Source organism: Glycine max, chromosome 19, assembly GCF_000004515.6.
Source record: "Glycine max cultivar Williams 82 chromosome 19, Glycine_max_v4.0, whole genome shotgun sequence".
In the NCBI taxonomy this organism is placed as follows: Eukaryota; Viridiplantae; Streptophyta; class Magnoliopsida; order Fabales; family Fabaceae; genus Glycine; species Glycine max.
Genome location: NC_038255.2, coordinates 44,943,634 through 44,958,658, shown reverse-complemented (window position 1 = coordinate 44,958,658; position 15,025 = coordinate 44,943,634). Strand labels below are relative to the sequence as shown.

Below are 15,025 nucleotides of genomic sequence, written 5' to 3'. Positions count from 1 at the left end.
CCAACACTAACATAAAAAATGATCTAATAATTTCATGTTTTAATGTGTTATATATATATGTAATGATATTTTTGTAAATTAATTATGAGCGATGCGGGTTTGGGGGCAAGTTTGGGGCGGGTATTAATAATATCATCCCCGATCCCAAACCTGACTTTAGCTATAAGGAAAACCCGAGTTGACCTAACCTCGACCTCGACCCCGGTCAACTTGAATTTTCCCCATCAAAATCGAGGTAGACCCCGTTGCCATGCCTAGAGGTTTCCACCCACCCCTTAGGAGGACTTGATGAAAATTGACTTTTGTCATCGAACCCGTGAGGATATGATTTGCTTAACACAGTATTGGTTAATGTGATATAATATTCCATAATGTGTAGAAGTTGAACTTGAATTATTTCGACAATACTAAAATTTAATTTTTGATAAAAATAATATTTGTTAAACTTTACTTATTTTTTAGTCAAATTCCATAATAGTCATAATTTTTTTTTTCGATGAACCAAATAATTAAGAAGAAAAAAAGCTACAAGACAATGTAAACAATCCTTTACAGAGAACAAAATAAATTAGGATTAACTAGTTTCTAAATTTTTTTAATATTTATTTTTTAATCCTTAAATAAAAATTTGACGAGTCAAGATTTCTCAATTTTTTTATTAAGATTTTTAATTTTTATGCTTTTGTTTGACAGGTCAAGACTCCTAAACTTTTAAAAATTTGTATTTTTACTTTCTAAACAAAAGTTTAAATTCATTATTTTTATTTATTTTATGTTATATTGTAACCTATTGTTAAGATAGATTTATATTTATATTAATAATTTAATTGTTTTTTATTAACAATTGTCAATATAATATCGATATAGTAATTTAATTTTTATTAAAGAATATATACTAAAAACACAGACAAGTCTATGAACAACTTAGTAAATAGATTTTTTTTAATTTAATGTTTTTCTTTTAAAAAATATGGTAGTAATAATATAAGAGATGATACCTACCAAAAAAATAAAAAACAGATGAAGAGAAGAGTGTTAGCTAGCGACAAAAAAAAACTTTTTTTAACATACTACTTATTAATTAAAATTTATGTAGGATTTACTAATTTAAAAATGAGCCTATCAAATAGAAAATTGGACTCGTATATATTTAATATAAACTATCTAATTTCATCAATAAAAAAAGGCATCTAGAAAAAAAATATATAAGCGTATTACTGATATTTCTCTTAACAGAGATTGGAACAAAGCTCATGCGAGTTAGCACCTTGACACCAAAAATCAAGGAAGATATTTGCTGAACTCACCTTGCATTTTTGTTGCCTCCATGCAGCACGGTATGAACAAATCTAACTGACCAAGCACGTACCAATCTTGAGAGCGAGAATGCATGCCTTTGACTAGCATACAAGAACATGTATGTGTAGGAAAGAGTAGGAGTACTGATTCAACTGCGAGATTATATAACACATAAAGAGAGATATAGTTACACCCATGAACATAAAAAAACAACACTTCACTATCTTAAAAAGAAAACATGTGTTTGATGACTTTTTTAAACATATTCCATGAATAGCCAAGGTTGGTGAGGGACAATAAATCATATATATGTACTAAAACTAAAGCATTCTAAAAATTAAAATTACAAATATATATTATTAATGGATGACTCTCCTATTAATTGTTTTTCGGATGAAGGGATATATGCCCCGAGAAAAACTCGTCCTATTGCAATGTTCCACAAAATGGAAAACGTAAAACATCAACCTCCTAAACTAGCAACCTAGTAGAAACCTTGTGCTATATATATACACACCAAAGCTCCCATATTGGCTAACAAACCTGAAACTGCATGGCATGGCGTTCCCTTTGGGAGCCCTCATGACCACCACACTATTGCTCTTTCTTGTTGCATTTTCACTAATTCCTAATGTCCATGCAACGATTAGGTCCTCATGGGGACATGCTGCTCATAACATGGTTGGAAGAGATAACAAGATAGTTGACCTCCACAAGCATCACCCCGTTTTTGGGCCTGGCCCTTGGAGGCAAGCTTATGCTACTTTCTATGAGGGAGGCTCTGGAACATTTGGTACGAAATCAATGCACAATCTTTAATGAATATTATCTGAAATTTTAATGCATGCCACCAACCTTTAATGAATATTATCTGAAATTTGAATGCATGTATGATTCGTTAATGAAGAAATATAACTTGATTGCATGCATGCAGGAGGAGCTTGTGGGTATGATGATGTGGTTAAAGATGGTTATGGGCTTGACACGGCAGCATTGAGCTCAGTTTTGTTCAAGCACGGTGAGGCATGTGGGGCATGTTACGAGATCAAATGTGTAAACTCTACTCAATGGTGTAAGCCAAAACCCTCTGTTTTTGTGACAGCAACCAACCTTTGCCCCCCCAATTATTCTCAACCAGGTGACAATGGAGGATGGTGCAACCCTCCACGCCAGCACTTTGATTTAGCCAAACCTGCTTATCTCAAAATTGCACAGTACAAGGCTGGCATCGTCCCAGTCCAATATCGCAGGTTACATACATAATTACACATATCATATACCTGAATGTTCATACATACCTTATTTGCATGCTACAAGTTAAATGGAATGGAATTAATAGCTTCAAATCAAATTCGAACAGTAATAAAGAAAACCCCAATACATAACATAATAAATAAGGGAGATTTTTATTTTTTTTCTAATACATAAAAATTAAATATCGATATAAAAAAATTTAGAAAAACTCACACACCATTGAATCAATTGAATTAAATCCCTTGATACTCAGGAGGAATATGAAAATTTTAAAAAGATTAGACGGTATGACCTTAGCTATAAGAAAAATATTAACAATACATTTTTTGATATTGTTTTTCTAAAACACTATTATTACTTAATTTATATCAATCCCACTGAACCTCGTGTAATTAGTACAACTTGTATGAATTTTAAATCAATAAAATAGTGTGACAAAAGCAAGGACGGATCCAATGGGGCAAGCATGGGTCTTCCTCCCTCCCCTCTTTTACGATCCTTCATGTATATATGGAAAAAAAATTACAAAAATAAATATTAATGAAAATGTATAAAAAAATAGGTTTTTGGGTTGATAGTTGATTAAAAAATTTATATCACTAGATCATATCTCTAATTTTACCCATAAAATTAAAAATAAATATTTTTATTTATTCATAATTATTTATCGAAAGCTAGGTATTTAAATAATTGTGTAAAAAAAATTGGTCCCCTCTCCTTTGAAAGAATCCTGGGTCCGTCCAAGAAAAAAGTATTAAGAAAATGTTATTAGCATTTTTATACTATAATATTTCACACAAAATTAAAATAAAATACAAATTAATTTTTATGACTACTTTTGAAGTGTCCTGATTTTCCTTTGAAAACATGCAGGGTACCATGCAAGAAGCAAGGGGGTATTCGGTTCACAATCACTGGGAATCCTTACTTCAACCTAGTAAAAGTGTGGAATGTGGGAGGAGCTGGGGACATCACAGAAGTACAGGTGAAGGGTGACAAGAAGCTGATCAATTGGACAAATTTGAAGCGAAATTGGGGTGAGAAATGGGAGACTAATGCCATGTTAGTGGGAGAGACATTGACTTTTAGGGTTAAAGCCAGTGATGGCAGGTACTCTACCTCTTCCAGTGTTGCCCCCAAGAATTGGCAGTTTGGTCAAACCTTTGAAGGCAAAAACTTCCCATAAATGCTTCTCTCTCCACTTTCGACCTTTGCTGCATATTCTTCTTGGTTTAGGCATTAATTAAAAAAAAATATTACTCCTACATCACATTTTTTAAGACATGTATGATGTATGAATAATATTTTTTTTTAATTTAATTAGAACAATTGATGTAAAAAGAAATAAATTGAACTTTATTCTTTTTCTTGTCTCCGGCTCCTTATTACTCACTATTTAGTTTTTTTTCCCTCCTCACGTTAGCGTTGAAAATAATTCGCGATAAATTTATTTAAACTTGCGAAAATACTTTGTAACTCTTATAAGTTCCTTTTAACTTATTTAATAAGTTTCTCGATGTAACTTATCAAAATACTAGAAGACACCATGCTTAAAAACACATCGCATGGTTGTGTGACAGTGCCTAGTAATTTATTAATTTTATTGGTTTAATTGCAAAATTTGTTCCCTATTTTTTTTTTATTTCACCAAATTGATCTCCCTATTTTTTAATGTCAATAAATCACATATATAAATATTTTAAAAAATAAAATATTCTATCATTTTATTTAATTACATATCTTTATTATATAAATTAATTCCTTAAAAAATTTGCATTGATTAAATAAAATTAAATATAAATAAAAATACTGTTATAATAAATAAAAATAATATTTTAATATAAATAAAAAAATATTATCATCAAATCACATATATAAATATTTTAAAAAATAATAAACTACTGTCATTTTATAAAATTATAATTTATGTAAAAAATATATATTAGAAATAAAATTTATATTATATCTTTATAGTGTAAAATAAGTTTTGAATAATGTGATAAAACACATAATATTATAAAAATAAAGTTTATATAAATATACATATTTTATATGCGAAAATAAAATTTAATCTTGTATTATATTTTAAAAGATAATATATAAGATTATAAAAATTAAACAAATTAAAAAAATAATATTTTGAATTTTAAAATATTTTCGCATAAACTTATATTAATAATATATTTTACACTAAACATTCAAATGGTCATGTAAATATAATGATAAAGGAGTGTACACTCTGAAGATTATGATTTTACTCATTTCTTAAGTATTTTATTTAGTTTTTATTTTTTTTTAAATATTAATTAACTTTTTAATCTAATTAACGTTTAAAATTTAATTGTCATCAGTTAAAATCAACACTTAGATTAAGATAATAAATTTTAAAATATAAAAAGACTCAGATAATAAATTAAAAAATAAGAAAACGGATTTGATGAAATGAACAAAATAATAGGACAAATTTTACCATTAAATCAATTTTATTTATCTGCAATCATATTCTTCCTTATAGCCACCCTAGTATATTATTTATCAAATTCATCCATTAGGGGAGACAGAGGAGAAAACTTGAAATACGAGCATGCACTAACATTACATGGGGAGAATTTTACTCACCGACAAGGTGAATAAATTATGAGAGAAAGTTGTATAATGTATTAAACTTATGTAAAATTTCTAATGTTACACAGATTACAACATAAAAAAGTAAGGACCTTTTCTGATCTACCCACATCAGTAAAATCGTATACTGTGAAAAAGCTCACTTTTCAAATGATGTCATCTTGACATCAAAAGATATAATAAGCCGCAGATTAAAACAGCAAAATTATCTGGTAAAAGGAATCGCGTTGACAAGGTCATAAAGCCTTTTCTGGTGATCCAAACTCTACTCGTCATTTTCTATTCGTTGAAGGTGATATTATGACAACTTTGCTCTGATTCTGCAGTTGCTTCATCAATCACTTCCAGTCGAGGCAAATTTCTCCACCGTGATTGAATACTCATGTCATTAACATAATCTAGTTCATAACCACGTCCAAATATACACGATACTTTATGTCTTCTTCTTCTTCCGTTTCACTTCCCCAGTATCAGACCTTTCTTCTAAACGTTTGGATTGTCGAGCACGTATCTCTAGCAGTTTTGATCTTGCATCATGAAAAAGAGCATCTGATCTTGAAGCCATCATTTGCTGAAAGATCATTTCAAAATTGAATCAGTGTGTCTATCAATGGTTAGTAACAGTTCTGCAGAAACTTTGATACAAACCTGAATATGATCCATGGCGGCAAGGTTAAAACCAAAGATGTCTTTCCATCCCTGGCACAAGGTTCAGAAACCAAATTGTCAATATGATACAGTCAAGTTTATCAGTTATTTATACTGAAAATAATGGAATAACAAATATTTAATTTAAAAATATAAATCCTTTGAGTAGGACTAATTGCCTAATTGGAAGAAAATATTCTCAAGCACTAAAGTAAAAGCTGAATAGTAGTGACATGATATATTAAATTTAAAAATTATCCAGCAACCTACTAGTTCAAATTGATAACAAAGTAGCAACCAAAGAAAGTATCATCAATTTCTCCAGATAGACCACACTCACGAACATGTTACACCTAAATAATTTATTAATTAATCCAAGACACCAGGGATTTTAGGATAATTATATTAAACACCTATTTTAAGTCTAGAACCTGCTTTCTGGAGCAAAGTTTTAATGTACCAAACATGACAAAGCTTCATAATCATTTAGAAAAACATAAAAGAAACACTAGCATATTTACCTTGACCCTTTCATGAAAAATGTCACTGAAAACAGTCAAGATAGGTCGGGCAGCTGGCGTGGTAAGAAGCTGGTTGTAATGTGTCTGCAACAGCAGCGTACCTATTCTGCAAACAAGCTCAACCTGCAATTATCAGGAAAACATAAATACTCATATCTAGTGGAAAAATCTGACTTTTAAGTAAATTTCTATACATCTGTTACTGATAAGTTAATTATCATCATCATTATTATGTCTGATAATGTAATTTGTCATAAATATATCCTGCTTGGTAATTAGAATACAAAGGACATATAAATATATGTGGGATAAAGGGGTGATAATAAGGAAAAGGAGCCTACAAGAGATTAACAAATACAACTTACTTCAGTACATGAGAAATTATGTGCATACAACTTTTGTTTTTGAAACAACTTTTTATTAGAAGTAAAGGATTACAAAGAGAACGAGTATAAGATTTTTGCAGACCAAGCAGCAAAAGAAAAGGAGATATATTCACAACAATATTTTAAAAAACGATCAAATTTTTAGGAGGCAGACAGAGTAACCTTATCAGAGTATGAAGTCCAGTCTTTCAAGTACGACAGAAGCTTCAAAGCATCTGAAAATGGTAAAGCCTGCATAAAGGAATGGTACAAATTAGACATAATGTTTACAATTAAAAAAAAGTTAGCTACCATTTTCTAGTGGTCGTACTTTTGCCACTTCTACATGAAAATAGTCAAGTATAGCTAATCTTTCTTTATATCCTTGAATTTTACATTTTGGGTCTGAGCATAAAAAGGAAGACAAACTACTTACACCTATGGTCATTCCACTAACACCAGATGCACTGATGCTCTTCTGTAAGCCATACAAATTATAGCTCACAAAATATTATATAAACAAGTATTATTTTGATAGAATTCCTAACTTTTAATCACAGTGAGTTTTGTAATAAATGTTAAATATACTGTTTTTGTGTTGAACACTTTAACTTTCACAAAAAATAGTAAAAACAATAAACTAAAAGAACTACCATAAATTTATATCAATTTAATTTAATTTTTTAAAATAAAGAACCCGTGAACTTTGTTTTGTTATAATGGTGACAATGAGGTTTGAACCTATAACCTGATGCAAACTATCCCAAGACATGAACTAAAATGTATAACTAGTCACAAGTTTAATAATATGTTTAATATAATTTTGATTAGATGAAAGAAAATATATTTGGTATTTGTTTGAAAGAGCTTATTTGAACTTATCTTATGACAACTTATTTCAATAAACACTATAGGATAGCTTATGAAAATAGCTTATATCTTATATGAAAACAGTTTAAGCTTATTTCCTCAACGATTACAAAACAACATACACAAGTGCTTCCATAATATGTACTTATTCAATAAATCTTTAATCATGCTGTTTATTTTATCAAAACGGGCCCTCGAGCCACTTGTTTGCCTCTATACAATCTTATAACTTATAAGCCAGATATGAGAAGCAGAAATATCATTATGCTCCAGGAAAAAATATATTAAACCAACTAGAGTTGATGAGAAAATTTAATCAAGTCAAAGTACCATAGAAAAGGTCAAAATTTAATTAACTTTCTGCATAAATGGTTGCATATAAAGGTAAATGGAACTAAGAAGTAAAAACTAACAGATGATAAATGAGACATGAAAAACTAAATTAACTAACTTTCATCGTAGGTCAGTGCTTATTCATAGGAATGATTTAGAAATGAGATTAACTTGATAACAATGAAAAATAAACTGTGCCCAAAGTCTGAAGTGCCTTATTATGCATGAGAACATAGAATAAAATTGCAAGTCCCAGCCATACCAATAATGTTTGCTCCAAATCATTGGAGTGAACATCTGAAAATGCACTTAGAACATAGTCAGAAGGTGAAAGCCCATTCATAAGCGGATTTGCTTGGAAAACAGCAACATTTCTGTTATTTTTCTCCTCCTGAATGCAAAATCAAATAATTAGCAACAACATTAGGCATTATTAAATAAAAGCTACAGGTCAGTCTTCCTTATCACTTTCTGTTACCTGTCACACTCAAGATGAATTGAACATATTTGCTGTAATCATCAATATTAACTGGATTTATTGAAATTCTAGGTTTTGATAGAACCCAAGGGTGTAATGTCATCCATGTAACTGGCCCTACCTAGTGGGATAAGGCTTTTATTGGAGTTGTTGTATGTATATTTCCAAGGCTAAAGTTGTTTACTTGTACATATAATTTGATAATTACTTGTGGAAATCAAGAGAGGAGATTCTTGTCTGGAAAACTGATTGAGATTAACACAAATAACTTGGTAAAAGTCCACAGGCTTCACATTGCTTAACGGAACAATTTGCTTGGCATTCATGGATAAAAGCAAGTGCATTATATTATGGAACGACTTCTGGTGGTCAAGTTATTAAAGTTCAACCAGAGGCTAGCATACTTGTTTAAAAATACATGTGTTTATGCATGGGTACCCATCTATTGTATATATGTATCTAACTAAGCAAACAAGTTTTCCAGATTCACTTTTGAGATAAAGCATCAGTTCAGATGACAGTTGCCATCTAAGAGGGAAAAAAATTGTAAACCTGATGTTCTGCAATACGCTTTTCTTCAGCTTCTGCAATGTCTAATCTCTCAATAATTAAGTCAGTTGCAGAAAGGGTTTCCTGGGTTTGTTTCCCAGCTAAAGCCACAGCTCCCTCTTCTGGTATTTCTTCCTTTGACACATACTTGTTTTCAAATGCATTGTCAATATCAGCCTCAAACATTTCCTCCAACCTTTTCTCCTTTTCTTCCTGCAATTGAAATGGTCTATCTTATTTCAATGAAGTAAATTTAATCTACGAAGAACAACATCCTATCAAAAGTATTCCTGTTATAAATTTGTAATTAGAGGAATTGTTCCTTTGTCCTGCATTTAACAAGTGCAGCCATCTCATACATGTTGTGTATACCTCAATGAAAAACTGCTCTTCAGTGCGATCCCAGAGGCGGATAGAACGATCATGAGATCCAGTGACGATAAAATCACCACGATTACTGACTGCAAGACACCAAATATCAGCATGATGTCCTTCAAGTGTCAAGAGCAGCTCAAATTTATCGGCATCCCAATATTTTACTAGGCGATCTTTCCCAACACTGAACACATAATGTGTCTTGGGAACAAATTGCACTGCCATAACACTGCCACATAAATCGCATTAGATACTTCAAATACAGATTCATCCAAGTTCCCCAATGAAGAAAAGAAATAAAGAAAGTTACAACTATCAAGAGAAACAGATTATATACCTGTCAGCATGCGCAAAGATGGATTTATGACAGTCACCAAAGTCCAAACCCCAGATCTTTATATTTTTATCTGCAGAGCCGGTTACAATTAAATCTCCATCTGATGAGATATCCATACACAGAACAGGCAGCTTGTGGCCATATAATGAAAGGAAGAATTTGAATGTGTCTGCAAAGTGAACCTGAAAAATGAATGAAATTATAATGAAAAAAAATGCTTGAAATAGTAAAATAGGGCTAATGCATAAACATGAGTGACCACAAGCTCATAGTGCAAAATCGTCAATTCAAACACTTGAACTGACACCTCCATGTGGATGTACACAGGCTAATATTATTAAAAAAATACATTTTTTAATTTTTATAAAAGTCAGCTTCGAATATAAAATAAAGGCTTAAAAATGTTTTTAGCCCCTATAAAAATGAGTGTGTTTCATTTTGGTCCCTGTAATTTTTTTTTTTGGATTTAATCCCTCTAAAATTTAAAATTATTGTTTTCAGTCCCTATAAAATGAGCAAATTTTGGTTTTGGTCCCTGTAAAATATTTTTCTTTGGATTTAATCCCTCAAAAATCTGAAATAACTATTTAGTCCCTAAAGTCTATTTTAAGGTAGATACTAGATAAATAGCATTTATTTTAGAGATCTAGAAAGTTTTTGAGGCATCACATGTTGATTATAGACACTAGTGTTACCTAGGATGGTCACTTGACCTTCCGCTAAACACATAAGCAGTTAATGAGTGTCACATAATAGTAGGGACAAAAATAAAATTTCAACTTTTAGAGGAAACAAAATCAAAGAAATTTTTTAATGAGGACTAAAATCAAAAACTTGCTAATTTTACCGGGACTAAAAATATATTTAAGCCTAAAATAAAATATTGAAAAAAATGCCTCATTATATCCAGTAAATTAATGTCTTGATATTCTTTTATGAGGTTAATTATCATGGGGGGAAAAGTGAATATACAAGAATATTGATATGATTATCAATTTAGATCTTTTATGTTACTCCTTTTTCATGTCGAGTCTCTCTGTGTATATGTGTGTGTCCAGTCTCCCAATGTTTGTGGTCATATAGAAATAATGCTAAAGTTCCCAGATCGCCCAAGATATGGTAAAGAATTTATGCTCTGTGAATATGCATTTTTGAGGTGAAACGAAAAATGACAATAAACAAAGTGAAACTTGCAAGTTTATTTTTGTTTTTGGAAACCAAAGATTATGAACTCAGACAAAATTAAGGCATCTAACCTTCACAGTACTATCCAAGAGAGCAACAGCAATATATTTAGCATCAGGGCTAATTGCAACCACAAGAGCATCATCATTCATTTTCATGGTACTGACATTTGACACTGTGAGTTGCTTAGCAGCCTGAAACAGAACAAATAAAGTTATTAAATAAGATATTGATATAATCATTTCTCTGAGATGATTTGACAGGCACTAAATTGGAACTAATTAGAGGACATATAAATAAAGCAAAAGAGATTGCAAAAGAGGGTGGGGGAGTACATGCATATAAATTCAGGGAAAAAAGAAAAAAGAATTGGAGAAAGCAAGAACATTGCCAGTTTAAACATTAAAAAGAATGTTCTGTCACCTTTCTAATGTAGGACCCCCAAAAAAGAAATTTATTAGAGAGGAAGTAGGTTAAGTGCATTTAAGTAGAAGAAAAGAGAGAAATTTTGATTTAATTTCTCTACTAATTGTTATAATGTTAGTTCAAGCTAATTTAGTGATAAATTTAGTATGAGAGCCAAAATGTGAAATATTATTAGTTTAAATTTCTTATATTTGTTGTGATCTAATGTGTTCATCTCCATTGTTATTAGTGTTCAGTAGCTTCAAACTATATATGTACATGCAAACAGTTGTGTTTACTGTTTATAAATTGATTATATGAATTAAATATAAAACAGAAAGACTAATACAGATAAGTTTCTCAATGAAATATTGCATCATTATAAACAAAATGACTTTTTTCTATTCAAATAAACAAAATGACTTCTAGATTCTTACCTATGCTTTATGTGCAGTGTAAAAGAAAACAAAATGTTAAAAATTTGAGTATTTTCTAAAAACAAACAATTTTCTTCATTAAGAAAAAAAAAGTGAATGATACGAAGGACACACTTGACCGGGTTTTTGCTTAATTTGGTACTCCCAAAACTTCACATCATGATCTGCACTTCCTGTGACAAAACCATTTTTATGTGGAAGGGCAGCAATTGAGCGAACGGAACCACCATGAGCTTCCATTACTTCAACACAAGTACCACTTCCAATGTCAATAATTTCTATGGTTCCATCTTTAGTTCCAACAAGTCCATACTTGTTGGTGGGAAGAATTAAACTGCACAGTCCATACCCAGAATCAATGGTCCTTAGGCAAGAGCCAGTACTTGGGTTCCAAATCTTTATAGCATTGTGACTGGTTGACATCAGAAAAGTGTTGTCTGAACTAAGCGTGACACTTCTAACATCAGAACGGTGCCCTTGGAGATCAATAGCAAGTGTTTTTTTGGTTTCCCCTTGTTCAATGGAGTAAAACTCAAGTAGATTATTGTTCAGGGACAACGCTAAACTAGCCAGTGAATTCTTCGGAGTGACTGGACAGAAAGAAATAGAGCATATCTTTTTGCCAGCTCTGATAGTATGCAACAGCTTAAAAACATCAGCCACAGTAACTGTGGGGTTACTTGTTTCCATGGGCCCATGAGTGACAGAAGAATCGTCTCCTTTGTTCTCATTATTCCTGTCTCCATTTTCTATTCCTTCCAAAGCTTCTTTACTATGTTTCTTCTCTTTCTTACGGTGAACCCTTCGTTTTGCTTTGCGCTTTGCTTCAGCATCATCCAATATGCGGTATATTTCTACCGTCTTTCCAGCAACTTGGCAAGCTAGCAGACTTCCAGACTTGTTGAACTGGACCGTTGCAACTCTATCCTTACTTTGCCGCTGAATTTCACCAAAATGCCTCAACACTTCCCATTTGTTTTGAACAGAAGATTCTTCACCGCCATTTACAGACTCCCCATCCACAGACTCATGCTTGATGGCATAAAAACGAAGTTCATTATCCGCAGAACCAGTGACCAGATATCTTTCATCCAGATCAACATCTAGGGACCATATTTCACTATGATGGCCACCAACAATTTGCATACAGTGCTGGGTATCAATATCCCACACTCTCAAGAACTTGTCTTTGGAGGAACTAACAAGCTTTTTCCCAGAACTCATGAAAACAACATCAGTCACCTGCCACAAATGAATGAGAAATACATATAGAAAAATTCTCAAGCTATGTTTGAGACAGAGGGTTTTGGAGGGAAAGGAAAAGTAACTGTCTCATTTCAGGTAAATGTTATTATTCTATAATCTAAGAAATTTTAGAATAAAATGAAGTAGATAATATATTATCACAAATCCTTCCATTATCCCCTTATTCACTTATTCAGATACTATACAACTCTTTTAAGGACGATAAACTTCTCAATTTAGAATTCACACAGGAAGAAGAAAATAAGAAGGTAAATTGTATTAAATTTCTCCCACTTCAACTCTTATATAAACTCTCCCATCTAACTTCTCTAAAGGTTGAGGTGCATAAGTTCATTTTCACTTATGAATGAAGTTTGATTCATTTTGCTTTTTATGTTCTTCTCCTACAAGTGTTTATTATGAATTTCGGCCAATCCAATGACAAAATAATCTACCTACTATCCAAAAGGAGCTAACCTACATTAACCAAATATATAACCAATATCAGAAGTTCAACTTCAACTGGAAGTTTTAACAGCAGAGAACCAAACCTGATCGCGGTGGCCGCGAAGGCGAAAGAGCCCAGTCTCGCCAACCACATCCCACAAAATGACATCATTATCCCTGCTACCAGAGGCGAGCAAGGAGCCAGCCTTGTTGTAACGAAGAGTAGTGACAGCTCCCTTGTGTCCATTCAACGTAGTCTCGCACGTTCCTTTATCGGAGTCCCAAATCCTTATGCTACCATCACCGTAACCACCAGCAATCTGCAACGCAACCATAAAAACCGTTTAAGGAAATCGCAAATTCACGTTTACACAATCGAGATTCGATGGTGATGGCGAAAATTACCAGGGAGGAAGGGGAGGAGGCAATGGAGGTGACGGAGGGAGAAGGACCGCGCGACGAAGAGGAAGGAGTTAGGGTTTTGGTGCAGAGGCCCTGCCGCACGTGCCAGACGCCAATTTTCTCGAGTGCCGGAGAGAGGAGGTGTTTGCCGGAGCTGTCGTATGAAATGTTGGAATCCACCGACGCTATCACCCCAAACGACGCCGCCGGCTCGTATCGGAGGTAGGCCTTCACCATTGTTGCTGCGGTGACTCTATCAGAGTCGAGAGGTTTAAGGGCAGGGTTTATGATACGAGGTTCTTCTTTTCTTTTCTCTTTTTTTAATTTTTTTTTATGTTGAGCCTGCGAAAACTTGGGCCTGCCCAAACTAGTAGTAGAGTTTCAAACTTAAAAAAAAATTAAAAAAAAAAATAAAAATATATATATATTTGATTTTACATTACAGGATTTTATAATTAATTTTGGGTGCGAAATTTATGATGAATTAAAATAATTTCGAATAAATTTTAAGTTGAATAAGAAATTTATACTAAATTTTATTTCTAATTTGAATTTATAATAAAATCATATCAGCATGACTCACATAATTTTAAAATCAAATTTATTAAAAATTAATTTTAATAATGTTCATTTAAACATATTCGGTGAAACCTTTGCTCATAGCATTTTTATTTTTATATATATGCACAAATTTAAAAATTGAATTAAAAATAATTATAATCTTAAACATCTTTTTCTTATTCGGTAGAAAGATAGATATCGAAGAGTTTATAATAATTTATACAAGATATATGAGTAATTATTATTTTGGAATGTGTCAATTGTGATAAAAAGAGTATTAATAAGGAATCATAAGATAACTTTAGATACATCACTTAAAAGAATGGAAAATTTGCTCCATCAATTTTGACCATTCAATCTTGGAGACTTTAAACGTGGTTTCCAAAATTGTAGTCATTTTATTTCTATTTTTCCATACATAATCTAAGGATGGAAAAGATTATTCAAAGTCTCTCGTTCCAATAAATACCGTCAAAGTCTAATACTACAAAAGAAATTAAGTGAAGTACTCTGAACACAAAGTATGGAAAGGTAATGGATGTGATGTTTCATGTCCAAATAAAAGTTAACCATTGTTAATGCCAAAAAGAAAGAGAGTTAACTATTGCTGCTTTCACTTCCATTGTGTTTAACATAAGTGATTTTTAATTGCATAATGTGCTTTTAAATGGGCTATTGGTCATTATTAT

The 15,025-nt window shown here is 31.8% G+C and overlaps 2 protein-coding genes across 2 annotated transcripts; one reads left to right on the top strand and one right to left on the bottom strand.

Annotated features, from left to right (window-relative positions):
- Nucleotides 1-1,857: 1,857 nt before the first annotated feature.
- On the top strand, nt 1,858-3,785 carry LOC100800424 (expansin-A9). Its single transcript, XM_003553517.5, has 3 exons — nt 1,858-2,092; nt 2,234-2,549; nt 3,427-3,785. The coding sequence occupies exons 1-3, from the start codon at nt 1,858-1,860 to the stop codon at nt 3,737-3,739; spliced, it is 864 nt and encodes a 287-aa protein (XP_003553565.1). The 3' UTR covers nt 3,740-3,785.
- A 1,335-nt stretch (nt 3,786-5,120) lies between these two features.
- LOC100775810 (WD repeat-containing protein 3) lies at nt 5,121-14,080 on the bottom strand. Its single transcript, XM_003554353.5, has 12 exons — nt 13,779-14,080; nt 13,478-13,693; nt 11,796-12,923; nt 10,911-11,033; nt 9,655-9,836; nt 9,315-9,546; nt 8,946-9,155; nt 8,178-8,306; nt 6,896-6,964; nt 6,348-6,470; nt 5,827-5,877; nt 5,121-5,749 (listed from the first exon to the last, which is right to left on the bottom strand). Exons 1-12 carry the CDS (start codon nt 14,010-14,012, stop codon nt 5,612-5,614), a joined length of 2,835 nt encoding a protein of 944 aa, XP_003554401.1. The 5' UTR covers nt 14,013-14,080; the 3' UTR covers nt 5,121-5,611.
- Nucleotides 14,081-15,025: the final 945 nt, after the last annotated feature.